The sequence below is a fragment of the Cyrtonyx montezumae genome, unplaced genomic scaffold, assembly GCF_038088225.1.
Source record: "Cyrtonyx montezumae isolate F1298 unplaced genomic scaffold, pur_monq_1.0 scaffold_20, whole genome shotgun sequence".
NCBI lineage: Eukaryota > Metazoa > Chordata > Aves > Galliformes > Odontophoridae > Cyrtonyx > Cyrtonyx montezumae.
Genome location: NW_027071937.1, coordinates 27,387 through 54,894, shown reverse-complemented (window position 1 = coordinate 54,894; position 27,508 = coordinate 27,387). Strand labels below are relative to the sequence as shown.

General features: G+C 36.6%; 1 protein-coding gene across 7 annotated transcripts in view; it reads right to left on the bottom strand.

The window, feature by feature from the left end:
- GARNL3 (GTPase activating Rap/RanGAP domain like 3) overlaps positions 1-27,508 on the bottom strand; it is a 39,011-nt gene that overhangs the window by 6,588 nt on the left and 4,915 nt on the right. For 3 of the 7 annotated variants that reach the window (XM_065737208.1, XM_065737209.1, XM_065737204.1), the window contains exons 2-23: positions 25,164-25,233; positions 22,232-22,306; positions 20,798-20,897; positions 20,303-20,421; positions 19,560-19,624; positions 17,021-17,084; positions 16,753-16,779; positions 16,294-16,369; positions 15,616-15,714; positions 15,023-15,126; positions 13,997-14,105; positions 13,047-13,092; positions 10,707-10,813; positions 10,003-10,118; positions 9,120-9,224; positions 8,459-8,533; positions 7,412-7,523; positions 6,605-6,703; positions 4,762-4,878; positions 3,924-4,093; positions 3,489-3,647; positions 2,777-2,843 (exon numbers count right to left, since the gene is read on the bottom strand). In XM_065737208.1, the coding sequence (XP_065593280.1) occupies positions 2,777-2,843; positions 3,489-3,647; positions 3,924-4,093; positions 4,762-4,878; positions 6,605-6,703; positions 7,412-7,523; positions 8,459-8,533; positions 9,120-9,224; positions 10,003-10,118; positions 10,707-10,813; positions 13,047-13,092; positions 13,997-14,105; positions 15,023-15,126; positions 15,616-15,714; positions 16,294-16,369; positions 16,753-16,779; positions 17,021-17,084; positions 19,560-19,624; positions 20,303-20,421; positions 20,798-20,897; positions 22,232-22,306; positions 25,164-25,233 (2,081 nt within the window). Of the gene's footprint in view, positions 1-2,776; positions 2,844-3,488; positions 3,648-3,923; positions 4,094-4,761; positions 4,879-6,604; positions 6,704-7,411; positions 7,524-8,458; positions 8,534-9,119; positions 9,225-10,002; positions 10,119-10,706; positions 10,814-13,046; positions 13,093-13,996; positions 14,106-15,022; positions 15,127-15,615; positions 15,715-16,293; positions 16,370-16,752; positions 16,780-17,020; positions 17,085-18,842; positions 18,937-19,559; positions 19,625-20,302; positions 20,422-20,797; positions 20,898-22,231; positions 22,307-23,617; positions 23,741-25,163; positions 25,234-26,106; positions 26,556-27,508 lie in introns of those variants that run through there. The other 4 variants (XM_065737207.1, XM_065737205.1, XM_065737206.1 and 1 more) reach the window with 4 other exon arrangements.

Genomic DNA, 27,508 nt, shown 5'->3' with positions numbered 1-27,508 from the left:
AACAGATAATAAGGAAAACGAGCTTCTTTTTGAACATCTGAAAGACAAATACAAAAAAGCGACATTTTAATAAGTTATCAAGTTTCACAAAGTAAATGGTATTCTGTTTCAACAATCATCAGTTCCTTACCTTGTTTATGGTAGAAGAATAGGCAAGAACATTTCTGAAAGCCATGTCAGCAGAGCCGTACACCTGTCTGTAAGAACTACCATTCAAGCAGCCATAGTTCATGCACTCTGAGGACTGTAATACACATAGGATAGATACTATAGATACCAAGACTGCATTAATCGTGTAACCTGTGAACATCTTAGCTATGATACATGCCTACCCATGCAATCTAGTCTAGGAAGACTGCTTTGGCAGGGGGAGGGTTGGACTAGATGATCTCTAGAGGTCCCTTCCAACTCCTACGATTCTGTGATTCTGTCCGATTCAGAGACTAACAGTCTTCTTATGAGTCAGATACGAACACTGGCCTACTGGGAACGCAATTCTAAATTTTTCATTTGAAAGATCTAGGATGAGGAATTAAGCCTTCCACTGCCAGATTTTTTTCTCTAAACACTCCTGGTTAGCACTGGTAAAACATCCTTTAAAATGATAAGTAATGACAGCAAACAAAAAGAAGGCTTAAAGATGAGAAAGAATTGCAGGTTTTTTTTTTTTTTTTTTTTTTGACTCATTTGTATGAGTGCACTGGGAGCTCCAGGTAAACATCTCTGAATATCTCACACACTTGCTCCTACCAGTTCTTTTACATTTTTTTTAGGCAAAGTTCTATTATAACAATTGACTTGATGATTCTTGTGGGTCCCTTCCAACACAGGACATGCTATGATTTCATTTTTTTCTGTAATTGATGTTCTTAGGCTGAATCTAAATTTATAACCAGAAAAGTATTTAAGGCCTTTTTCTAAATACAAACTTAGAACACTGTCAAATCATTTGTTTTCGTATTTGTTCTATGATGATCTTTTCTTCCTAGAAGTACGTTTCAAGTAGCTACAAGACTGTGCATCAGGGTTTAGGATCTTAGGATCCTGAAGCATGCTTTCAGTATCAACTAAGTTCACTATATGACAGTGCTGAGCGCACCCTCAGTAAGTTTGCAGATGACACCAAGCTGGCTGGAAGTGTCACTCTGCCTGGGAACAGCGAGGCCCTGCAGAGGTATCTGAACAAGCTGGATCACTGGGCTGAAGCCAATGGGATGAGGTTTGACAAGACTGAGTGTCAGGTCCTGCACTTTGACAACAAGCTTGGAACAGAGTGGCTGGAAGACTATGTAGAGGAAACAGACCTGGGGGTATTGCAGTGTGCCCAGGTGGCCAAGAAGGCCAATAACATCCTGGCCTGCATCAGAAATAGCATTGCCAGCAGGAGCAGGGAAGCAACTGTCCTCCTGTACTCAGCACTGGTGAAGCCACACCTCAAGTACTGTGCTTAGTTTTGGGCCCCTCACAGCAAGAAAGACTGAAGCCCTGGATAGTGTCCAGAGAAGAGCAACTAAGCTGATAACAGGTCTGGAGTACAGGCCTTATGAGGAGCTGTTGAGGGAGCTGGGATTGTTCCATCGGGAGAAAAGGAGGCTCAGGGGAGACCTTATTGCTGTCCAAAACTACCTGAAGGGAGGCTGTAGTGAGCTGGGTGTTGGCCTCTTGTCTTGAGTAACTGGTGATAGGATGAGAGGGAATGGCTTCAAGTTGCACCAGGGGAGATTCAGGCTGGACGTTAGGAAATACTTCTTCTCCCAAAGAGTGGTCAGGTGCTGGAATGGGCTGCCCAGGGAGGTGGTGGAGTCATCAACCCTGGAGGTGATCAAGGAACATTATACAGTGCGTTGAGGGACATAGTTTAGACAGAACTATTGGTTATAAGTGGATGACTGGACTGGATTACCTCGCAGGTCTTTTCCAACCTTGGTGATTCTATGATTACCTTTGGCTCAGCAGTAAGTCTATTACAGTGGAACTGATTCTGCACAGAAGTAGAGGTATGGGAATTCACCACGCACTGTCACAGAACCTTTCAGTTTTGAAACAGTGCTAAGTGAACTAGAACCAGGTAGGATCTGGCAAACTATGAGAACCAATGAAACCATGCAGAGTGTTACAAAGGAAGTTACACTTAAGAAATACTTTTCCTACAATACCAAACTAACAGCCAGTATAGAATTTAGGTGTATTTATCCTGTTTCCATCAATGCTCACTTTGAAAAGGCAAATAGCATACAGCCTGAAATAGAGAAGACTGTGCTTTGTCCTTCTGTGTATTGCCTCATAAAGGCTGTTTCATACCCATAAATCATATCTTCAAGAGAACTGGAAGCAAAACTATATGTGTACTGCAGAGAAGACCATTTTATAAAATGAGGTCAAGAGGATTACAATGAAAAATGTGACAGTGCAAAGAAGTGTGCAGAAGAAAAGAGCACAATAACAGAACGCAGAACTACAAAGAAGAAAACGAGTGGAATGCTAGGTAAAGAATGAGGTAAATCTGAAGTAACAGGAGTTCCTTCTGCAAGTAAGGAAGTAACATTTATTGTATGTCTAATTCAACATACCCAGTAAAACAGTAGTCAATTTTCTAGTCCATATGATGTGTATTAAAGTTGAAAAGAAGCTTTCTGAAGTACCATCTACGAAATTCTGAAATTTACTTCAAAACATGTTTTAAACTGAAATGTACTTTAAAATGTGACTCCAATGAAAAAAGAATTTCATACAAAGATTGAGATCCTGTTATTTTCAGTCTTCCCTAGATACTTACAGTTATAACATAACAGTAGGCCAGCTTCACCATCCTCATACACATCAATAGCTGCAACAAAATTAACCTGCAATGGAAATGGGACATGGTAGTGAACCAGATGGAATACTGCAGTTCTGAAGATCATTATCCTCCCAGCAGCGGGAAATATTTGAATTCTTTTTCCAAAACTCAGGATGTTTACTTAAGTCCCAAACCTGTGTCTTAGTTAGAAAGTTAATTTATTACTTGGATGGTTTCTTAAAAAGAACAAAAAGATATACACAAATATTTTAGCTTTAGTACTACCAAGTAAGTAAATCTGGATGAGATACTGGTGGCCAAAAACTGAAGTTATTTTGCTGGCATCTTAACCAATAAATCATTGAGACCTTGAAGAAAATGCAGAATGCAAACTACTGACTAAAAGGAGAATAATGGCTTCGGATTTTTGCTGGCTGCAATATTTCAGAGACTGAAACGTAGGCTCTGCCCTAATGTGTCATGCCTTGTAATTACCTCTCTCAGGAGTAATTAGTATCACACATCCCAAAAGAGACAAGTATCCCAGAGTCTCCTGCAGCAAAAGTTACAGGAGTGGAAACTAAAGGAGACATAAGGATCTTCATCATAAACAGAGGTTCCAGAAAGTCAGCACAGCAAGTACTAATTCTGCAAGAAATGATGTTCAGTGCAGTTCTGCAAGAAAATAGTTTCTGTGCTGGAAACTTACCTTGTTTGCTTCAATATGATGTAATCTGTAGGACTCTCCAGTACTTTCATTAACTAAATCAAACTGATGCCGATAAGCTACACAAATCATATTGTCGCTATCTCCAGTAGGTCCATCAACTAGCGTCATAACCACTGGTGGGTCAGAAAGGCAAATTTCCTGCACAGTAAATAATAAAATTACTCTCCTTCTCAGACTCTTAGCCTGAAAGCGCATGTTTCTAAGCACAGAAACTCGATATAGAACAAACAAATTCAATTTTAAAAATTTGAAAGATTTCTTTGGCATAAACAATGGAGCTCCATCATAATGCTTCTTGCTTACAACTGTCTGGAAGTTCAGGAAGACAAAATGCTTGCTCGTTACCTTTTTACTCACAAGCTGAGTGCTGCCCAGTCTGTAATGGTAATTAATTAGTAATTAGATTACACATACCCGGATATACTGGAACTCCTCTACTGGAGATTCAGACGATAGCAGAGCGCTGCCTGTAAAACTGTGGCATGGATTGTATTTCTTTGTGATGAGAAGTAGTTTGTTCCGAATAGCCACAACAATCCTCAGTTCACTGCCATGGTGAGTATTTATGGCATATAAATGGCAGCCTAAGGAAATAATATTCCAGATTGTAAGTATTTGGGGTAAGGACTGCTTTTTTGTTCTGTATTTGTATGATGGTTAGTAGAAGATCACAATAGAATTGCAATCATCCCAATAGGATAACACTAACTTCTAGAAAAAGACAAAATGCTGTGAGTCTTAAAACCTATTTTTCCCTTTATTTCTTTTCCAAGTCAAATAATAAATACATGGATTACTACTATTCTGGAGTTTCCAGATTTTCAAGGAAGCTTGCTGCTGAAAAGTAGAAAATGTTTACATCTATTAAAATAATCATCAACACTCAAACTATTCTGAGCACTACTAGTTAAAAGAGATTTGTCAGTGTTTCTCCAATTTATAGTGACCTTAATACATGAATGTGAGATATGTAGTTCCTGTTATATCCCTCAATCCTGAAAGCAACATACATGCTCTTCTCTAGAACTTTTCATCAGCAGTGACTGCCAAGTAACATGGTAATCTTACCAAGTTCTCAACAGGCCTGCTGGACTACACTCAGTCTTATTTTCAGATAAAGGCTTAAACTTTGAATTAACTGTTAAAAAAAAAAAAAACATTAAAGGTGAATGGAGCAGGGAGCTAACAAGCCCCTGACAAACACTGCCATAATAGTATGGTGGATATTTTTAACATAGGATAATAAAATCACCTTTTGTTCTCTCCAATTTATTTTCTCTGCAGTCATATTTGCTTCTTATCATCTGCTTAGTTTCTATATCTTTTTGGACTGAACTCAATCTGAAGACAAGGAGACGGGAGTCTTTCCCTAAATGATGGAAAAAGCCATGAAACAACAAGTTAGAAAAAGATGATGGTGGTCAGAAATTAACACGTCCACAGAGATGCAGCTCCTAACAAACAGAGCATTGCCATAAAAGCAAGGATAAGTAATTGTGCTTCACTAGGTGTAAGCAGGAATGTGGCAACAAGGAAAGATTGCTTGTGAATGCTGTCTAGGCTTAACAATTTCCTAGAAACCAGTGCCTTCAGTTCAGTACCAGTTTCCCCTCAGACTGTGTTGCAAAAAACAAATTATTTAAGAGCTTCAAAACAGTGAGATGAACACTACTGGAAAATAGTGAAAATACAACAGAGGCAAACTAAAGGCAAAAGAAGAAGGGTTAACTATAAATGCCGGAATCACGCAGCTTAGCAGCTGATAACTGGTTTCCTAACAGAGTTTGAAAACCTGGAGGCAGACTGGTTTTGACATTCTTTGAAAGTTACACACTTTACAATTGCAAAAATAACATAGCACCCGCTGCCATAATTTAATCTATTTTCTATGGAAATAGATGTTAGTAGAATATACAACTCCTAAATTTAAATGAATAAGTAATGGTGCACTACTATTCATCATTGGAAATAAGCTACTCAAATAGTTCCTTACATAAGAAACCAAACTTCTCAAAATACAAACAAAGCAAGATTTTATTACACAAGTATACTCTTTCAATAGACCAGGTGGTATAACTAGAAAAACTATGCACATTTTCTATATATATAGGCACTGTTGATCTTGTTGTAAATACAAAAGCAAGATCACAGGTGTTGCCTTCGGTTCTGATAGAAGAGTAACACAAATTAGGACAACTTCTGGCATGTGCATTACTTTCTTCACCCATAGAAAGTACTAAAATGAAGAAGGCATAATGTTTCCACCACTCAAGTCCACCTTGAAACTCTGTCTCAGAGCAAATTCTTACTGCCACCACTGAGAAAAAGAAAATAAAATGTATGAAGTCCATTTCTTTTCAAGAATATGTACACACAGAAGAACATGTGCTTCCATGAATGATCTTCTTAACTATGAGGAGGGTATGGTGCTGGAACAGGTTGCTTATAGAAGCTATGGTTGCCCCATCTCTGAAAGCATTCGGAACCAGGTTGGATGAGGCTCTGGGCAACCTCATCTACAGAAAGATGGCCGTGACTATGACGGGGTGGGAAGGATGACCTTAAAATGTCCGTTCTAACCCAAATCATTCTATGATTCAATACGACCAATTTAAGCTTTGGACTGAAGCACGATTCTGAGCATCTAGGGGTTTCTTTTTTCCACACCTTTTAGAAAACAACAGCAACAAAACTCAGAAGTTGCTGTATCTGTTATTCCATTGGAGACATTTAATACATGTTCCACTAGTATGACGTGATTGCGTAATGAATCATGCAAACACTAAAGCACTGAGACATGCTCAATAAGATAACAACATCTGAGCGGCCCAGAGGGAGTCAGCAAAGGGAAAGAGGTGCAAGGATGTCAAAAGAACAATACAAGCTCAAAAACCTAACCAGAGCGATTTTAAATTGGCTAGGAAAAGGTGATAATATAAATCTAGCATTGCAGGAATTAAAATGTAGAGGATTTTTTTCCAGTAAATTAATCTCTTAAAGAGTCTAAATATATTTTTTTCTACTGATGTGCCTGCCAAATAAGCAGTTAACCAGATATATTCATAGGAGAATCAAATAATAGGGATCTCACCTACCTTTGTCTGTTCGGGCAATTAAATAATCCAGAGCTTCCAACACGTGCATCTGCTTTATTTGCAAAGTTTTATCAAATACTTGAATAGTGGATTGACCATCTAAAAAGGAAGCATACATATTTATTTAAAATCCTGCTAAAATTTAGTAGTCAGCGGTTTTGAAGAACAACTTTTTTTTTCCACCCTCACTTAAATAAAACAACCCGTAGAAAGCTGCTAAACATACTGTATCATCACAGCCAATACTTCCTTATGGGAGACTTTTATCATTACCATGGGATCAGATTATGCAACTGAAGCAGAAAAGGGACCATCCTTTGGAAAGTTTGAGATATTCACTGAGAACTACTTCAATTCCCTCAGTCCTCATGGCCTTTTGCGGCACACAGAAGATGAGGGTCAAACTAGCAAAAGCGTGGATAGTGAAGAAGCAGGCTTCCCTTGCTGCAAAAGCTTTGGGCTTCATGCTCACTAGTATCAGCAAGGGTTAAGAAATCCAGACACACCATTTAGGCACTCCTTGAGCATGGATTTAACTTTATGAGTCTTTTCAGATGGTCAGATAACAACATCTGAAATAACAAAACATTCAGAAATCTGCATTAAAATGGGCCATCATCGCTTGATTCTGATGCAGAGAAAAATTCTGCAAATAGGTTACATGATGTAATAAATTTACTTGGATTGGTAACTATCCATGCAGGTGAGGACTTACCAATACCTGAAAAGAGCTTATGAACATACATTTTCAAGACCATGTTCAGATACATAAATAATTAACACAAAAACACATGATCGTTTACTAACCATCTATTAACAAGATGCCAGCATCTGTAGAAACCAGCAAGGACTGGCCCCAAGAATCTGCACAGACAACCTCATGAGGAAAATTACTGCAGAAAGACTGGGACTCCCACGGCTACAAATTAACATAAGGGATACACAATAAGTACACTAAGAAATACAGATGAGACAGACACAGAACGTGATGGATAATGGCAAATAGTAACGTGTAAGTTCACTGGCAGATTACATTTCCTAACAGTTGATTTTCCTCTAGTTGATTTTCTTGCAGAGGAAATACTCTCCCTGTCAATGGGATTTGGAGACTAATATAATGATAAGGTACATTCTTGGAACACCAGAACTAAAACCCAATGATCTTCAGTGCAACATTCACTGCAATATCATTTTTTAAATTTTTTAAATAGCATAGACTTAAAATATATGCACCACCGTGGACATACAATTTCCTTACATTTTGTAGTGTTCAGATTGTGTTTAGAATTGGTACTGTTACAACCGCCCTTCCTCCAAACTGTGCTTTCATCATGTGTTCTTCATATATATCTCCTGGAATCTGTCCCCTCCTCCCTCCATCCTCAGTATTAAACATCAAACTTAAGTCTGAAATTCTACAAGCACCTCTGAAGCTTCTGTGTATAAGTTGCACACAGAAAAGCGTGGTTTATATATTTTTTTACTTCCTATGCCCTGGAAAAAAAAATCTTGTAGTTACAGAAAATAAAAACACAATTGAATTTTGTTTTAAACTCGATGAAGTAAAAATAATTTAAGATGACTGCCTATGGAAAACACATGGTTTTTTCATCAAATAATCTCATGACTTAAAGATATCAAGATTTGCTTTAACTTGAGAAGTTCTTCTACATCCAGGCTCATCCTTTATTTCCTACTGGCTGCAGAATCACTTTAGTATTATGCAATACATCTTTGTTGCTATAGCATCTAATTATATAAGTAAATAAACAGTATACAGAACTGATATACAATGACACATTCACTAGCATTTAATTTTCTAGTAACTCTCCTTAAACAGACAGGTTCGCATACCTCCTTCTTACAAAAGCTTGTAGTTGCCAAGGTAGCTGGTGCATCCCCTTTCACAGCAGTTTTCAATTTGAGTGCCTAATACAGAGAGATATTAAATTAAGTTTTTGTCACTAGTACATAATTTAAAAACTATAAAGAAGAGGTAATTTAGGACAAGAAAGTAGTTTACAGTTTTGATTTTCTACTATATTTTCAGGAATTAAGAAAGAAAACAATTATCTGCGTCCTGAACAACGTGTAGATTTATGCACTAACTGCTACGGAGCTCCTAGATTATCTTCCCAGTCAAAATATATATGGCTTCTACAAAAATGGAAAATTCAAAACACGAAGCAACCAACAAAGAGACAGACACAAAACCATATACAAGCCATTCAGTCAAACTATACATACACGCTGCCAGAAGGGTGGTGCTAAAGGCAAAAAGTCAAAGCAACACAAATTCTTCAGGGACACATGACTAAAAGATGATTCTAAAAGGGCTAAAAACTCTAGAGAAATACTGTATGAATATATTTTAATTGAGACAGCTAACAAGTCTATTTAAGATACCTTATATATCTTCCTTGCTGATTTGTACAGCGTACCAAAATCCAGTGTTCCTATAAAGTTAACACACAGTCTTGTAAACAGAAATGCATACTTCCTAAATTGATCCTACCTGACCAAGTCGGACAAATTCTGCTTGCCGAGCTTCCTCCTTTTTCCGTGTTGATTTTGGAGACTCTGGTAACACATCACTGAAGGATCTTCTGTTCAGCATGTTCTAAAAGAGAAAAACGTGGATTTCTCTCTTTTTAATTGAATCAAGAGTTTGTGTATTTTAGTCAATTTGGTGTGGTATCATTTACATTTTCTGCCTTTCTTTTTAATAGATTGATCATAAGAGGAAAATATAAGTGGAAGGTCTCTCTGAGAACAGGAATTGCTTATTTTTCCAATCCTTGACTGCTTTATCTTTCTACTTGTCCTCATGTATCACTCATACTATACAATAAAAGCAAAGCTGCAGACATAAGTACACAGAAAATAAGCTTAAGCAGACCTACTTAGCTAAGAGAAATAGCGAGAAAAAACACCTTAACAATTATAGAATTATTTAACTTTGTTTTAGATAAGAATTGCATTAGAACTAAGTCTTCATCACCTAAAATGAAGGTATCTCCTGTTTAACCATGGTAATCCAGATTTGCGCATAATGCAGTAAGTGCAGTTTTTATGGTGACAATACAAATATCTGTTTTGAATCTTCAGAGACTAACTTTCCTATTCCCCTGTTGCAGGTAAGCTTATACAAAGTGCAAGACTACTATGCTTCTCCTCAGACCTGTTATTAAACAAATGCATGAACAGTCCTATCCTGAAAGTATTGTCTGTCAACTCGCAAATAACCCTAAAATAAATTATGTGACAATTAGTATTTAGCCTAGTGTACGTAATTCAGTCTTCTCATCAGGATTTCTGCCTTTTAAAGCAACACAGCTCTTCATGTAATAACAAGAAGGAGAACATAAACACAGAGATCACTTCTGACTAGCATTTACCTTGTTTAGATCAGGCATCAGGTCCTGATATAAAGAGCGGATCAGCATGTCTAGAGTGCGCTGACGTTTCTGAGAAAACGTTGGGGTTTCCAATGTGGCTTTTTCCCCATTTATTACTAAAAATTATGGAAAAGAAGGTATGTTACTTTAATTGCTTTGCTCCAGTCTGCTTCAGTACCAATATATCTAGTTTTATTGCAGTTACTTAGCTTTCCCTCCTTTTTGTGTGTTTTTAATAAATAATAATCCTTCAAGCTTAAGAGGAAAGAAGGACTAATGGTACAACTCAACAAAGCACCCCAGTAAGTACCTTACGTATATAAAAACTAAAGACAGAATGCTAACTCATGTAAGGACTAAACCAATTTAATTATTTTTGAGTAATATTTTAAATAAGTTATCGGTCAAGCTCCTGTCAGGTAGGAGTGCAAAATCATGATTATTACGCTAGGTATCTCTTACTGATCTACCAGTCAGGATGACAAGGCCAACAAAACCTTACTTCAGCTTTCTAAAGAAGTCTCAAGCCAACAAAACCTGGTCTTCAAGGGTGACTTCAATGATCTGGATATTTGTTGGGAATACAACACAGTGGTGCACAAGTCCTCCATCAGGTTCCTGGAACGTATTAAGGACTGCTTCCTGTTACAAGCTCTGGACAAGTAATTACTAAAGTATTTCTAGCAAAAGGAAAATTGACTTACATTTCACCAAAACAAAATCCCTGAATTCCTGGTGATTTGTAAACACAGGTGGGGACGGAAGTGGTGGCCCAAAGAGAGGAACACTTTCTTCTGAAAATATTTTCAGCCTGTTGAATGAACAAGGATTTATCTATACTGGAAGCCGCATTCAAAGCCTGCCATTTTTACAGATTAAAAAAAAAAAAAAAAGAATTGGAAACAGTTATCTGGGAATGTCTGGGGGAAAAATTTCCATTAGTTGAACAAAAAAAACTCAAACGGGCACTCAAGTTGGAATTATTTACTTGAACCGAAATTATGAATTGTTTACATATATAACGGAACACTAAAGCTACAATAGAACTTCGTAATTCTACTTACAGAATAATGCTTTTAATGGTGTTGGTAAAAACTAGTCCTTTGCAAAAAAGCTGTAGAAGAACAGCTGTTCTCCTACAAAATACTCTCATTAAATTCAGCTTTCTGCCTTACCTATGCATTCACCACGTGCGTGAGAATCTTTCTGAGTAACAATGGCCTAATACAACTGAATCTATACTGGAAACAGCAGATTCACTTTTGCTGAGGAACCAAGATGTAGAACTGCTGCCATGACAGCTGTACCTGATGATTACTACTGATCAGCAAAGGATCCAGTATGTCAAAAATGAGTGGCAGGTAACAAAATTGTGCACACAACATTCTCCGGGTACTAGAAACAAACTGTTCAAGAAACAAATTCAGAGACACCCTGTATCTACCTCATTCAGTCCAGGTAAAAAGTAATTTATCCTGACACAGGGTACGAAATGTTCTTTGGTTTGCGCAGAACAAGTTAAAAAGAAGTATTTGAGGGAGAAAACAAAAAAAATTAAACTATCATGCTGCTTGATTCTTCTCTTGAGCTATGTTAAGTGATATGCCAGATAAAGACAGTAATAAAGATTTCTACATATTTTTACAGAATCAATATTCAAATGTATTATCTGTATAAAATAAGAAAGTTGAAAGTTATTTCTAGCAAAAAAAAAATCTTCTGAGATGTATATATCCATATATATAACTGGAGTGGACACACATCTCAAGAACTCCACTTTGTAGACTTTCAAATGCTGCACCTATTCAGTATGACATAGGTTCATAGGTTTGTCTTAGCTCATATTCTGCACCAAGAGCAAGAACGATGGTATGAACCTTCTCTACCAGCACAGACCAAAATAAAGATTCCCAAATAATAAGGGAGTTAGAGAAAAAGGCAAGAAGATCTCATTAATATTAGTCCACTTTCTTTTCACCTTCACATTCCTGCGCATTTCCACATTTATGTTATGAATGACTTCAAGTAACACTCTTAAATTGTGAGGTGGCCGAATTGCAGTTCAGCTACACAAGAACCACCAAACCACAAGATCCATTTCTGTATGACTAAACCTTCTTGCTTTGCTTCAGTACCTTTAAGAGACAAAATATTTAGGCAAACTGCAGCAAATAAAAAAAAACAAAAAACACCTCCAGACTCTTCAGATGACTATGAAGATTGCTCAGCCTATGAAGAATAAACAACTTCCAAAGCAATCCAGGAATTTCTGTATGTTGGAATCACGTGATCAAATATGACCAGTAGCTTCTGAAACCATGGACTTTAGTTGGTATCAGTGGCCTGGACTATGTGTTGAGAGAAAAAGGTTAAAAGTACGCCTTCAATAGTTTTTACTGTATTTTACTGCATTAATCTCAAGACAACAGCTAGGATCAACTACACGGCAGAAGTCGTTTTGTTTATTAAAGCCTATGCACGAGGCAGCAGAAAAGCTTGCTGTTCATATTCTGTGGAGACCTAACAGACTCAGTCTTGGACAGCACATGCCTCCATGTTTGAGCGCCCCACAACTAACTGCAAAATACAAGAATACACTATTTACCAGCAAAATTTCACCACGTTTCAAGGATGCGATGTGCAACTGTACATCTCTTAGGCAGTCTCAGGATCCCTAAAAATGAACTGGTTTGCCTATCTTCAACCAAACTCAGACATGTGAAGAAACAATCCACAACCATCGTATCAGCACAGTTAGTTAATGTTTGAGATCTCAGCAGCCAGAAACTCGAAGACATATCTTCCATCATATTGTTTCATTGTGCACACCTTAGCTTCTAGGATGTCATTATTCTGATGATCAGAAAGACATAACTTCAAGCCAACTTACAGCTACCTGCATCCAGGTCCATACTGTTCTTCAGTTTTAAAAGTTCATTTGGCTTCCTCACATGCAGACAGGTGGACAACACAAAATGTTTTTCCATTACCTCTAAGTCATCAGAAAATTCAGAACAAAGTTATTGGTTACTATCAGAACCTACCTGTAACTATCATTCTGCTCATTATATCTCACTAAGGCAAAAATATCTGTCATCCACTTAAGGAAATTAATCCATCACTAATGAAGTTCACATGCATTTTAATATTTTTTTTTCTCTGCAGCAGATAGCAGATTTAATAACAGTCAAATATAGTAATCAATGTAAAGACAAAATATTCTAGACTACATACATTTACTGTTAAAAAGGGAGTCTCACACAAAATTATTGCATTTGAACAATTTTAAAAAGAGCTACTACCATAAACACAAACTTCCTGCTGTTTCATGAAGCCAAAAGTATGCTACAGTTTTGTGTGTGTACTTGATCGACTTGATATTAAAAATTCATTTAGGTGTTAAAAAACAGCACCATCACACCAATTCCCAGATTCACTTACGCTGAAACCCACTGAGAATAAAAGAATTCCACAAAATAACTGTGTTAGAATGGCTGTAAGAAAACAGAGAGAAAGATATACACTAGGAATACTCGACTTTTCAACAAAGCATGTATATAAATAAACTTCTTTAATTACATATTCCTTTCAATTTGAACTAAGAGATGCCAGAATGGGATATATATATCATATAGATCACATCTGGTATGATCCCCACAATAGTCTGATGCAATTGACAGGAGGCTTTTGGAACTACATTGTCTTCACAACATTTACAAACAGAAGTTTGAAATATATATGCTGCTACAAATCTAGAAGACAGGTCTTAAAGACTTCAGACACAGTGAACCAAAATACATAAATACCTAAAATAAACATACCTAAAAAAAAAATTACGTGGGAGACTTACAGACTACTAGTCAAGTAGTTGAAAGTAAAGATTGCACATGTCCCTTCTGTAAACAGCAAGTAGGAAGAAGTTAGGGTAAAAATAGAAGTAATAGTAAAAATAAATGAAGATGATGATAAAGTAGAAAATATAAGGAAAAGATACGTGTAAAATGAGAGCGAATCATGGATGGCTTGAATGCTGGAGCAGTTTCTTCTCCTTCTTGAAATACAATAGTGACAATATCATTTCCAATATGCCGCTTCCTTTCTACCTGAAAGAAAAAAGAAGTGCAAAGAGAAAGACACAGAGAGGGAAAAATGGAAGGGAAGAGAATGACTTAAGGGAGTCAATGCCTTAACAGTTCTGTGACAGAACACTGAAACAATACTTTTAAACTGGATGCAGCTTAAGAAACGTCAAGTGTTAAGAAAAGTATGACAAATATAATTAAGTAATTAACAGTAGCTTCAATCCTGAGTAAAGAATCTTAGCAATGTCATGTACTGCTTTTTTTTTTTCTTTTTTTTATTAAATTAAGAAAGCTCTCAGAATTTACAAACATTAATATTCACAAACAGGAAATGAAACAACGAGGATTCCATAAAAGAAAATCCATCACTTGAAATAAAAGGAGAAAAACCTCAATTCTGCATTACTCTTTAGATCAATTAAAGTCCTCGGGTTTATTCTGTGATCCTGTTATCCAAAGCAAAATTATGAGAAGGCTGATCTGTCATAAAGGATCATGAAAGAAAACATATTTGACAAGTACCCAATAATCAACATGGTCTACCTGTGAGAGAACAACAGCAGTGCTTTACAGCAAATGCACAAAACTTGCCATTAGCCTACTCAAAAGCAGACTTGAATTCTCAGAACACTTCCATGCATACCATGGATGTCTAGTTTTCAGCCTTCATGAATACTTTGAAAGCAATGGCAACTGCAGTCATTTGACTGTCAGAATACTTAATCATTTTTTAATTAATCAATGTAGGTATTATTTCCAAAACTCTTAATTTCTAAATTATGAACAGGTAAAAAAATCCCTATTTTATTTTAAGAATTTTTGGAGTCTGTGATTAATGAGAAAGGAAGTGGGGAGGAGTAAAAAGGGATAAAAAAAAAAAAAGGAAATAGGAGGGAGGGAAAAAGAGGAAAAAAAGGGAAGATGAAAGAACTACGTACCTGCTGTCTGTTCTCTCTAGAATATGGTAGCATAGTTGAAACGTGGAACATAATTTCATGCCCTTGGTAAACGGTATAGACAGAAAAGGTTCCTGTTGTATCGTCTGCAAAGACAACATTCTTAGTAGAAACATGCCTGTTAAATTTTCAAAAGGTTCAAAAATATTTCAGCATCATTCTTTCAAATTTTCTTCAGTCATTCCTTCTTCTGATCCATCTTAGATGCATACTTTTGCAAAGATGTCTAAACTCAAGTTTGCAGCCTAATCGGTGTATTTCCAGAGCTAAAACCTGATATAATTTACCAGACCTGAAGAAATCACATACAGGTCTTCAAGGCATGATGCTCTACCGTTACAAAGCATGCCAGGTTACTCTCCATTCTCTTTAAAATACAAGTCATATAAATACTTCTCTTTTCCCAGTGACTTAAGCTAACCTGATAAACTGTTTTCTGGTGAAGCAGAGCATTTAGTATGCATATGAGGAAGTCTGTTTTGAGATCATATTATTTCTACAGTACACGTATTATGTCCATGTAATAAGCAAATACATTTATATCACAGCTCCTGCATCTTCAGATAATTTCTTACTTTTTGTGTCCAGTCCTCCTCTGTAGCCCGTCCAGCCTTTCAAAGTAATTGTGTCACCCAAGAGATGCAAAAATCTTTGAAAGTTTTCACTTCCAGTTTCTACACATGAAAAGGAGAAAGGTTACAGTAGAAAAGCAGTGTAGAACACCTACTGAAGATTAATCCAAATACAGGCATTAAGTCCTGTATGCAGGAGATAAGGACCAGAGTTTGTTTCTCCTAATGTCATCCAAACCTTCTACCCTGACAGAACAGCATCTTGAGTCTTGCAGAATTACAGGAAAGGGATCATCATGTGACACTAAGCAATTATCTCTCAGCTAACTTCCAACACCAATTGAGCACACAGAAGAATGTAATAACGATGTGAAACTATAGGAATGAAAACTAGAAACAACAGGACCTTTTGCAGGTAACATGAGCTGCCTCCTTCAATTGCTTCTTTTTTAAAACCTTACTTTGTGTAGCCTATTTCCAGAAAGAGAATTTCAGCATGTTCCGAGCTATGATAATATGGTCCTTATGGCAACCTTTTGTAGAAACGAAGAGTCTATGTTATGTTTTTCCCATATAACATGAGCACGAAAACTTAACAGAATCATTATCTGTCATCTGGGCACTAGCTTACAGTTTTCAATTGTTTGAATAAAACAATTAAAGAAAAGGGGAAAGACTCACCATTGCTGAACATTTCGTCATCCGTAAGCTGCCCATCCTTAGCATAAAGGACTCCGAATTTAAAATTCACAGATCCCTAAAAAATTAAACCAAAGATTTAGAGTCAATCAAACTGAAGGCCTAAAATAATTTAAGTACAGAAATCTGAGGATTTTTAAATATGTAGCTTTGTATATATCCTGCGTATGTGAGTACACACCTCACATCAACTCCATTACATGCACAAATAACAGACATCTTGTAATTTACCTTGGATTATTAGAGACTATGAATTATATAACATACATTTTCATACTGGTGCTTAAAATCATATTCAATTCAATGTTGAAAACTAATACATGTTTACTGCAGTAAGCAGCAACTTGAAATTCGACTCAAACATGTTAGCGTAAATATTTCAAATAAAAAGCTCAATTCGCTGAATAGGTCTATGAACTAAGAGTGTAAGCTTACGTTTACCTCTTGTTCTTCAAGAACCAATAAATCCTGTAAATAAAACACTACGTTTAGCACTCTCATATTAAAGGCAACACAAATAAAATTATTACATCCTTGTATATTTGTTTTGAAATGTCCAGTTCAAAGGAAATTTAGTTGTAAATACCAAAACCCCTATTCTCATTTATCCTGCCATTGAAACAAACAAATCAGAAAAAAATATTCACAATAACTTATTTTCCAGAAAATAATAAAGGAAAGCAACCGAACATGGGAAGTCACAACCTACCTTTTGTATATCAGGATGAAAAATTTCCTTTGGGCTCTTCTCAAATTTCTCAAGACTCATTGCGCTGAAATACAAATGAAATGCTGTTTAATAGAAGGGAAAGCATATATTTCAACATTAAAGTAATAGCAATTGCAGTTAGGCCTCCTATTGAAAGGAACTGTTCAAAGGGTCTGTCTGACATGGGATGTTTTGTAGAACGGTCATTTATTTTCCATAATGCTAATCTCTAATATATCCTACATTTCTTTTGGATTTTAAGAACAGAAGTTACTAAGACCTTGAATAGAAGCCAGGACTATATTTATTGTATTCAACACAGAGCTTTTTAATCCATTATCCTTCAGTTCAACTTTATATATACCTACTATTAGGATTCTATGTTACTCAATAACCTACTCTGGTTGGTGACCTTTTCTTCTGTCTCTTCTAAAATAATACAGAATCACAGAATGGATTGGAAGGAACCTTAGAGATCATCTAACTCCAACCCTCCTGCCATGGGCAGAGAAACCACCCACTAAGAAATGTTGTTCAAAGTCCCGTTCAACCAGGCCTTGAACATTTCCAGGCATGTAGATAAGAAGCAAGAAAAACAAGAAACAGTTTAGTATAAAATTAAAGCAACAAAAATACAAATACAGAACAGAAAAACAAAGAAAATGAACTTAAATGAAAAACACGATCAACTGCCTCAACAAGTTGAAATATCCAATAGGCTCCTGCATTTACTATCACTTTGTCCATTTTCTTCTTTAGCACTACGATGAAAAAATTGATTTGTCTTGGAATTTTTGTTTAACCTGGATCACGCTGTAGATGAGACTTACTTCACTTCCTTTTGAAAGCGATTAGTTTTCCCATTCATTCACAACAAATGGGCTTATCAACATATCCAGAACTCTTCAGAACAGTTCATACCAAGATTCACACTTGTTGGGAACAGGGTAAGGTGCCAAAGGAGTATCAATCAGCTCTGATGGAAAGCTCAAGGAGCGTTTTTAGGGGCAAAAGAGTGCTCAGATATTTATTTCAAGCCTGAGTGGGCAAAAGGAAGCGACATTTATCCAACTGATCTCAGGTAGCAAACAGTCTGGGGAAAGCAAGGAACAAGGAGTCTAAAGAAAACTTTCATTTTCCTTCAGTAAAAGCTGGAGGATAGAACACCTATGTGAAGGTATTCCATCAAACGAGTAACAGTGTAGCTAACAGAAGCCAAAATTTCTCCAGCCTGGGAAGTCTGAATAAAATTGTGCATCTTGGTGAGAGGCAGATAGAGGCTGCGTTACTAAGTGATGTTAGGAAATGATGTTTCAGCATTTGGTGGACAGACATGGAAAATCAAGTATAATCAAGTATTTATAAAGGTACAGAACACAGTGCTGACAACTAGGGACAGTATTCATTTCAGACCTATAGAATCTCAGAAAGGGGATGTAGCTCATCTTAATAATGGAGGTGGAGGACATATGAAGTGTTTTCAACTCATCATCTTGACAGCAAACCAAAGCCACAGGCCAGGAGATTTAAAATAAATAAATAAAGAAATCATTAAGTGAGGCTCAACGTTCTGTCTAGCCTCTCTGGCAAACTCATTGGACTGGGGCCTCTCATAAAACTTGCAAATTTGTGGAAAAATCCAGATCTGGTGTTACTGACTCTCCAATATATGCTCTACTCCCATAACACTTCTCTTATGTCAGCATTAGCAGCCTTATCCAGTGAACCAGCTTCAACTGAGCAAGAGACATTTGCCTGTATCCTATTATGTATCAAAGATTTTGGACATCCAATGACTGCTCATTCATCTGACACATAGTACCTGTTCAGCAAACAAATGCAATTATTACAGATTTCTAGAGGAGGTGCAATCCTTGCAGAAGTTGAAGGTTGAATCTGAAGTTTTCATAGAGGACCTTGAGAAAACATGGCAGATAACTAGATTATAAAAACTGCAGGTGAAATCTAAATGAACTCTTTGCAGAAAGTGGTTCTAATGTTTCAGCTTATTGCATAGTTAAAAGAAATAAAAATGGTAACTGCTGCTTACTTTATATTCTCTTCTGCCAGAAAAGTGGCAGAACAGAGTATAACCATGCTCATACTGAAGCCAGGGGAAGGAATTTCCTTGCCTCACTGACACTGTGTATAATGCACACACACTGTGGATTTGCAAGGAAACAATCACCTGCAGATAAAATTCTTGGATTCTTCCTTGTTTGCTTCCTCTTGCCAGTGCCACATAATAAACAGCTCTCTAGTCAAAATCTACTGTTCTTTACTTCTGCCCCTAGCCTGTCTAATTTAAGTAGGTATTTCTTCTCAATCACTGAAGTGTTGAGAAACAATCTATAGTAAGTTGTCCCTATTGTCTGCTATAGGACAGGCATTAGAAGTATTTTTTGCTGTCCACAATGATTAAGATTTGCAAACCTATTTTTCCTGGTTTTTTAAATCTATCATGAAAATAATGAAACACAAGTTCCAATTCACAGTAAGAGAGAAGTATCTTATCTAATAATTTCAAGTAGATACATACCTTAAAATAGATTTCACTGATAATGTTTTTGTGGGACTATAAGGGAGACATATTTTCTGAGTACCCTATACAGTGAAAAAACAAAACAAAACAAAGCTAGAATACATTACAGAATATACTTATTTTTCTATGTGTTAAAATAGGAGTATTGATAAAAACAATTAAGTAAAATGCAAAGATCAAGACCATACTAGCTTCACTTTGTTGTAGTTATTACTGAAAAAACAACCTGAACATGAAAAGGCATGGATGATGCATAATTAATTTTACTTAGTTTTGACTACACTGGCACATAAGAACTTCAAGAAGAAAGTCACACTATAACACTATCTACAAAGAGGCATTAAATTAATTGCTTAGAAAAACGTCATTACGGAAAGATCAATGAAAAAAAATTCCTAAAAAGATATCAATGAAACCAGTATCACATTTGGTTATATTCTTAGTATCGTATAAAAATATCAGTATATCCGTACTATAAATCAAGAACAATTTAGGCAACATTTCTAAAAATAACGTAGAACTGCAGAAAAGAACAATTAGAAATTATCTACTGTCATAAATTTCTGTGAGAAAATTCTACCCTACGGTAGAATTATACATTCTCCTATAAAATAAAAACCATATATAAAATACTGAAATTCTGAAGAAAGCAAAACATCTGTGATCAATGCATCCAAAACAAACAAACAAACAGACAAAAAAAAAAAAGGCAGAGCAGTAATTAAGTATTTGTTTCTTACCGTTTTTCTCCAAAGAATTGAATGGTATTGAGGAACACGCTGATTATTTTGGTCAGAAAGTACAACAGACAGAAAGAAAGGGTTCTTTTCTGAGTCTGTACCTATATAATTTTGATGAACTATTGGGAGAAAAGTAGTATTATCCACTGTCAAGAAAACACACATACACATAAAATACACACAACACGTGAAATATATGCTTATTTACTTAAGTATTTATTTATACATAGGTATGTGTTAAAGACAAGAAACAGGTGTAGATTTTAAGGCCTAGAGGGGCTTAAAAATCTTCTGTTCGTTAGCAGGATTTCTGCTGCTAATAGAGCCACATCCTCAGTCTTTAAGTTAAAAATACATGAAATAAGAACTTACTTTCAGTACAGAACAGGAATTAAGTTAATGTCACCCTTCTTCAATATTCAAATAACTGGAATTCAAAGATGCATTTATTTTGCATTGAACAAAAATTCAGACAAAACATAAAAACGCTAATACCTTTTCCTAAAAAATATTTGAAATACCATCTTGTATAATACTCTGGATTTTCCAAATGCACATCCGTTCTGTGCCATGTACCTGGAGTGTAGCCTGTATTCTGAAAAGAAAAAATTGGGAGACTGTTCAGTCAAATGTTGAATTAAAAAAATTGAGAATGCAACAGAGGAAGTCAAGCAAGCATGGTGAGTTCACCAAGAGAATTCTAGTTTTTTCTTTTTTTCCAAAAGCAAAGACTTATTCTGAAGTCACTTTTCGTGCAGTTGAAATTAAAAAAAAAAAAAAAAGATAAGAAAAATGCTTTAAGAATAACCACAGTATTTTGTACCACTGTTATAGGTAATACCCTAGCATCCCACTATAAAGCAGATCTTTTAATAGAGAATTTGAAGACCTATGTTTTTAAAACTTAAGACTAAATGAATAAATGGATTTCTGCCCTCACAGGTTTCATTTTCTCCTTTCTTTCCAAAATATTCCTCGAGATCTCCTAACTGGAGCAGATCATGCTGTGGAAGGTCTTTTTTCCACTTAGTGCATTTACAAGGAAGAAAAGTCTCTTCCTGTCTATTTATCATATGGCATTCATCAATCACTCAGAGAATCTCTCTACAATAAAAGATAATTATCTTTTGAACTGCATGAAACTGAACTGAGAAGCCAATCTACAGAACACAACCTCACAGGGAATCAATGCAGAATAGCTACTTCAACACTGCACCCAGTGCTTATGCAAACTATCGCTAATAATTTATGATTCATATTATTTCAGCGTAAGTTTACCAAGACCTTACATACACTTCCAAGACTAGGAAGTTTTCTTTCTTCAAAATTTAAGATGCTATTTACAGTTGAAAATGATTTACGAAGGAAGAAAGCTTTCCCCTTCACCTCCCCAAGCTATTTAAGGAAAAATCTAAGTGTAGCTGGAGAGCTTAAGGTGAATTTCAGACTCCACTCAGCTTCTTCATCTCATATTTAAAAATATACATAGCTGCCTAAACATATCCAGGAGAAAAAACAGAAGCAGCTATATCCTCATCACACCAAGGAAAAGCATCCAGAAAAAAAACAAAAAAACACCACCACCACCACATAGGGGACACTGATGTAACATGGTGAACTAGGGAGTGCAGAGGATAAGACAGGTATTTTTCTTCTAATTTCATAAGCTGGGCAAAGCATTACAAAACAAAAGTAAATACCAGCTCTTTCCTTAAAAATCTTGTTTTTGAGACTGCATACTCTTGAACAAATAATTAAGCTAGTCTTAGGGTTAAAAAACACCATTTCCCACCTCTTGTATTCTTACATTTTCATATTATTTAACATTCTTCAAGACCAGTCTCCTAGTAATTGACTGTAAATACATCTTTCAGTAGAGAAATTGAAATGGAATTAATTTTTCGGCTTTACATATGTTTAACCACTTACGTCATCAGAGGAGCCATTTTCCACACGGAATCGTCCAGCTCTTTGAATAGCTCCATCAGCATCACTAGATATAAGCTACGAGAGAGTTTAAGATACAGGCTCTACTTTCAAAAACATCCATACGATCAGCAACCAAATCACACTTGATTTCTCCTCTTTCCAGACGTCTTACCACTACTCATAGGGGAATCAACACAACTGCTACCCATATGACTCAGATTTGAAATGATCCAAATATAACTCTAAAGATACATGAATGGGACAGTTATAGACTCATCTCGGAGATCCAGTATTAATCAGACATTCCCACTTCAAATTTTGACTGCACCAGCCTACAGAGGGACACGTTCACCTCCCAGAAACTGATCTAGAAGCTTGCTCCTTTCAAAACAATGGGTTTTACAGACATGTCCTCTCAGCTGTGCCATGTCTAAAATCCTTTCTTTTGGCAGTAATGGACTGCTGAAACTAGCAGTCTTTAATTGCATTTTCATTTACTGAAATTTTTGGAAGATGAAGAGCAGCAATAATCTCCAAACACAACAGTCAGCAATGATACTGAAAAGTATATGGTACGGGAAGATACCTTGGTCAACTTTCATCTTGTTTCCAGCTGAAGACTTCTACAGTTTCATAAATATTCTGAGAAAGTCTGTCTGGTCTTTTTATCCTAGAAAGCAAGGATTCTCAGAACACTAAGACTCTCCTTATTGCTAAAAAGCTCTTGAAAAGTTAACAAGACAAGATAGCACGACATTTTTGCTGAGCTCAACAACACTGCTTAGGATCCATACAAAACAAGAGGAAGAGAAGAGAAGGTGTTGTATTTTTTCCCCACAAAGATCACCTAGCAATAACACGGCACGTTACTCCTCTTAAAACTGTAAAAAGGAATTATCAGATACCATACCAACTTCAGAAATGGTATCCGAACAAAAATGCAATGGCATATCACTTCACACTTCCATCTAGAAAAGTTTTATTACAGGATAATACTTTCTCTCTTCACTTGGTGGAAGAGTTATTGTGATGTTCTGTAGTTCTGCTTGCCGCTTGCTTTTAAAAGATCTGAAGCTGCATCGGCTGATATGAACTGTAAGAGAATTTATCCAGACAACTGATCATATTAGACCAATAGGAAGGACACTGGAGAAAGCATGGTTGTGCCTCTGGAAGAGCAGATTTATGAAGGAAAAAAACTGCTGCCCAACAGCAGCTGAGAGAAAGGAACAAAGAAGAGAGGGAAAGAATCCTACAGACACCGAGGTGCACAGAGGAGGTGGAAAAAACACTGGTGCAGAAGATCCTCTGCAGCCCACAAAAAGGATCGTAGAGCAGGCTGTCCTCCTGCAGCCCACAGTGTAACATATCAGAGCAGATACACACACTGTAGTCCATGGGGGGGGGGGGGGGGGGGAGTCCACAGTAGAGCAGGAGGTCCAATGGGAGCCGCTGCCCATGGGGAGACCTGTGCTGTAGCAGTATATCCATGACAGATTTCACCGTGCAGTACAGTTCTTGAAGAACTCCTGTCTGTGGGAAACCTACAAAGGATCATATTGAGGGACTGCATCCCATGATGGGAAGGAACCCATGCCAGCGCAGGGGAAAAAAGTGGTGATGAAAGAGAAGCAGAAACAAAGCCTTACCAATCAACCACAATCCCTATTCCCCGTGCCACCTGGAGGGGAGGAGACAGAAGAGGGAGAAGGAACGGGGAAGGGTTTTTTCTTGCTTGCTTTTAGTTCTCACTGCTCAAGTGTGTTATCAATAGGTAATAAATTACATTACTACTCTTACAACGAGTCTGCTTTGCCCATGAGGGCAACTGGCAAGTGATCTCACTTATCCTCATATCAACCCTGAACTTTCACTTCTTCATCACATCCCCTCTCCCTCTTAGGGGGAGTGAGAAGGTAGCACAGAAGAGCTCTGCTGTCCATCAGTTGTTAAACCATCACACACTTCCATTAAACACTAGCAGAACTTTTAGAAAACCAATCAAAGGAAAAGACTACTTCAACAAATTTATCGTTAATTTATTATTACCAATATATTTGTCTTTTCCAGAAAAAAAAATCTAAGTACTTTGAACAAAAATGCCTCTTAGCATACAACAGTCCATTTGCCTTTTTGATTTGAATACAATACATGAAATGTAAAGACAGATGACTGTTGTTCTTGCAGTGCAACTTCCAGAAACTAAGCCACCAATTTACATTCAAAGCATTTATATTTATAAATACACAAGCTAAGAACATAAAATTACAACCAGAGCTAGTAGAATAGTTTATGTACATTTCATTATGGCACTCTATACAGGTTGACCTTATTTTAACCTATGTACTGCTATTTTCACAATGGAGAAGGAAGGTCTACATGAGAAAATACTAAGTTCCAAGTTAATCTCTGAAGACAATTCAGAAAAACTGGCAGATTTTAGGGATTTTTAGTATTATTATTTTGCCTAGTTATTTTAATTTTATTAAAAGTACTCCTTCCCAGTACTGAGAGGCAAGTACACATAAAATCAGACACATGCATACTCATGCTAACACATAAGCATGCATACTGTTTTTAACTCAAATAATTACAAATGCTTCATCAAATATAACTGTAATTTTCAGCTTATAGGAGGAAACACAGATCAACTTCCATCTTTCTGAATAATTTCTGGGGAGGTAAACAGGATATTTACATAATATTTTCTGTCCCACTAATAAGAAAGTTTCATAAATAAGGTTGTAAAAGTATTTCACAGCACAAATCTAACACGGCTCTTCAGAAGTCTCATTTTATTACCCTGTAATTTTCCAGTCCAGCTAAGAATAAACATTTTTCAAACTGGATGCAATTTTTTACCTGAAAATTAAAAGGATTTGAGTTCTGCATTAACAGCTGCTTAAATTAAAGGATGGTCAAATAAACTTACAAGCTCAACAGATCCATAGTGCTTCCTGCTAAACTCTCCACGTCTGCAACCAAGATCTTCAGAGACTGAGCTGGAACAGAAATGCTTCATCAGTATACACATTTCAGCAAACCTTTAGATCTCATGCAACACTACACACCTCCATTAACAAATGTCACCCCTGCTGAACAAGGTTTGCAGTGCATAAGCTCATTATTGCAGAGAAAACTCCTTACAATGCGAACAGTGTAGCAGCCACTGCAGTCTGACTTTCATACTATTGCCAAAAGAAATGTCTGTCTTGATTGGAAGCAAAATCTATGACTAAATTAAATATCATGATACAATCAATATAGAATTCCAAAGCGGCTCTTAAATGCGTTTGAGAACTGAGAAGAAAAACTTAGTGCTTTAAATAGGACAACTGCACTACGTACAATAAGCTCTGCTAAGTATGTTGCTTTTTTTTTCAGTCTATATACAGAAATTAATTCAAAAGCATAGCAAAGGAATAGGTTTCCTCCACCCATAGCATTTACAAATATGAAATTCTCATGCAAGCAAAAGGAAACCTTGAATACCATATTCAAAGCCTACATGCATTAGCATTTACCATCTTACACCGTTACATCTCATTAAACAAATCAGCATGTGCTTCATGAGCTCAAAACAGATGGCAAACATCCCTCTAACTAAGCCTTCTGTATTTGTAACAGAAGGCTTAGTTGCACATGCTACAAACTAAGTAAATATTGAGATGCAAATACAACACAAACTTTGACTAATAGGTCAGTGCCAAGACTAGCAACTCAGTCATATTCCAAGCTTATAGCTCACCCCACTGTCAGCCTTAGGGTCATTTAAATGAAAAAAAAAAACCCTCCGTTATCTAGGACCCTAGAAGGCCCCCCATACTCCTAGGGAGTCAACAGCATCTTTCAGTTTAATATCGTCAGTAACTTACTAAGAGTCCATTCAACTCCTGTTTGCTCAACATACTTTTTTTATGGGTAGCAAATAAATACTATACCAGCCTGAGGAAACAAAAGATGCACTTTTTTTTTTCAAACAGCTTTCACACAGGATCAAAACAAACTCCTCATGCTCACCACCATATACATTGGTTAGCAAGTCAGTAACAGTTCTCCAAGAACATTACTGTAATAACAGTCTTGTCCTTTTGCATCCTGATTCAAAATGTCTAAAACATATCTAACTTTCACATACTCTCAGTCCTATGAAAAAAGAACTATACATAAAAGCTAGTCTCTGATACTTAAGCAACCTAGCTGCTTCATACCATACTTGTGATCTACTTCATATTAAGCAGTTAAAAGCAAAATCCTGCACCAACGTAAACGCTAAATAGACAGCCGTGACAAAGTTAAGCACCTCAATTTATGACAAGGCAAGACATATGTTATCATGCCATTTGCATAACTGCAGATGTTCCCCATTGAATTCTACTGTGCCTGCTTCTTCAGTTTTCCATTCTTGGTTACCAGAAATTTTTCTCACCAACTCTCCCAACTTACCACATTATCTCCTTTAAAAAAATATGCTGTCATCACTATTAACTTTTCTTATTAATTTTCTTCATTAAATTACATCCTTCCTCGGACTTGACCTGACCTACACTAGAAAAATACCATTGCTCCAGTTACACAAGTTTCAAATATAGCTTTTGTTGTATTAAGGTGAACTGCTAGCACTGAAATATGTTAAGCTTCTCTGTGGCTCAAACTTATTTGACTTAATAAATTAGAGTTCACTTACATTGCCATGTGTTTTAATATAGATGAGAAACAAGAAATCAAACAAAACAGTTTAAACATATTTGCTGTACAGTACATGCATTTTGCTGTACAGTTGTATCCTAACGGATGAGGAAGACAAAAGAGATGGAGCTTTCTCCCTATTTCATCAGAAGCTCCTACAGACTATTTAATAAGCCAAATGGCAAAGCAAGTATTCATATATTCTGTAATTTAAACTTAAGACATGTATTTTTACCACTCTAGTGTCAAGTCAAAGGTTTTGAATTTTAGGACTCTGATGCCTGACAGTGTTTTACTTGGAGGAGGTTTGGGGGGCAAAGCAGTGACACAACAAAGGTGAACTTGCACACTGCAACAGTTTGGTAACAAAGTCACAGCTTGCATGCCCTCCCTGACACACCTGTCTTCTTACTATCCATACCTTCAACTGCCAGCCCTTCGACAAGCCATAACGGTTAACCTATTTTTCATCGAAGAGGTAGACACAGGCATAATTACGCTAAATAATCGAGTAATCGCAGTTATCCCACCGGTATCTGCTCGCACGAGCACGGCGCCAAAAAGGCAGCGAGCCCTGGCCCGAGGACG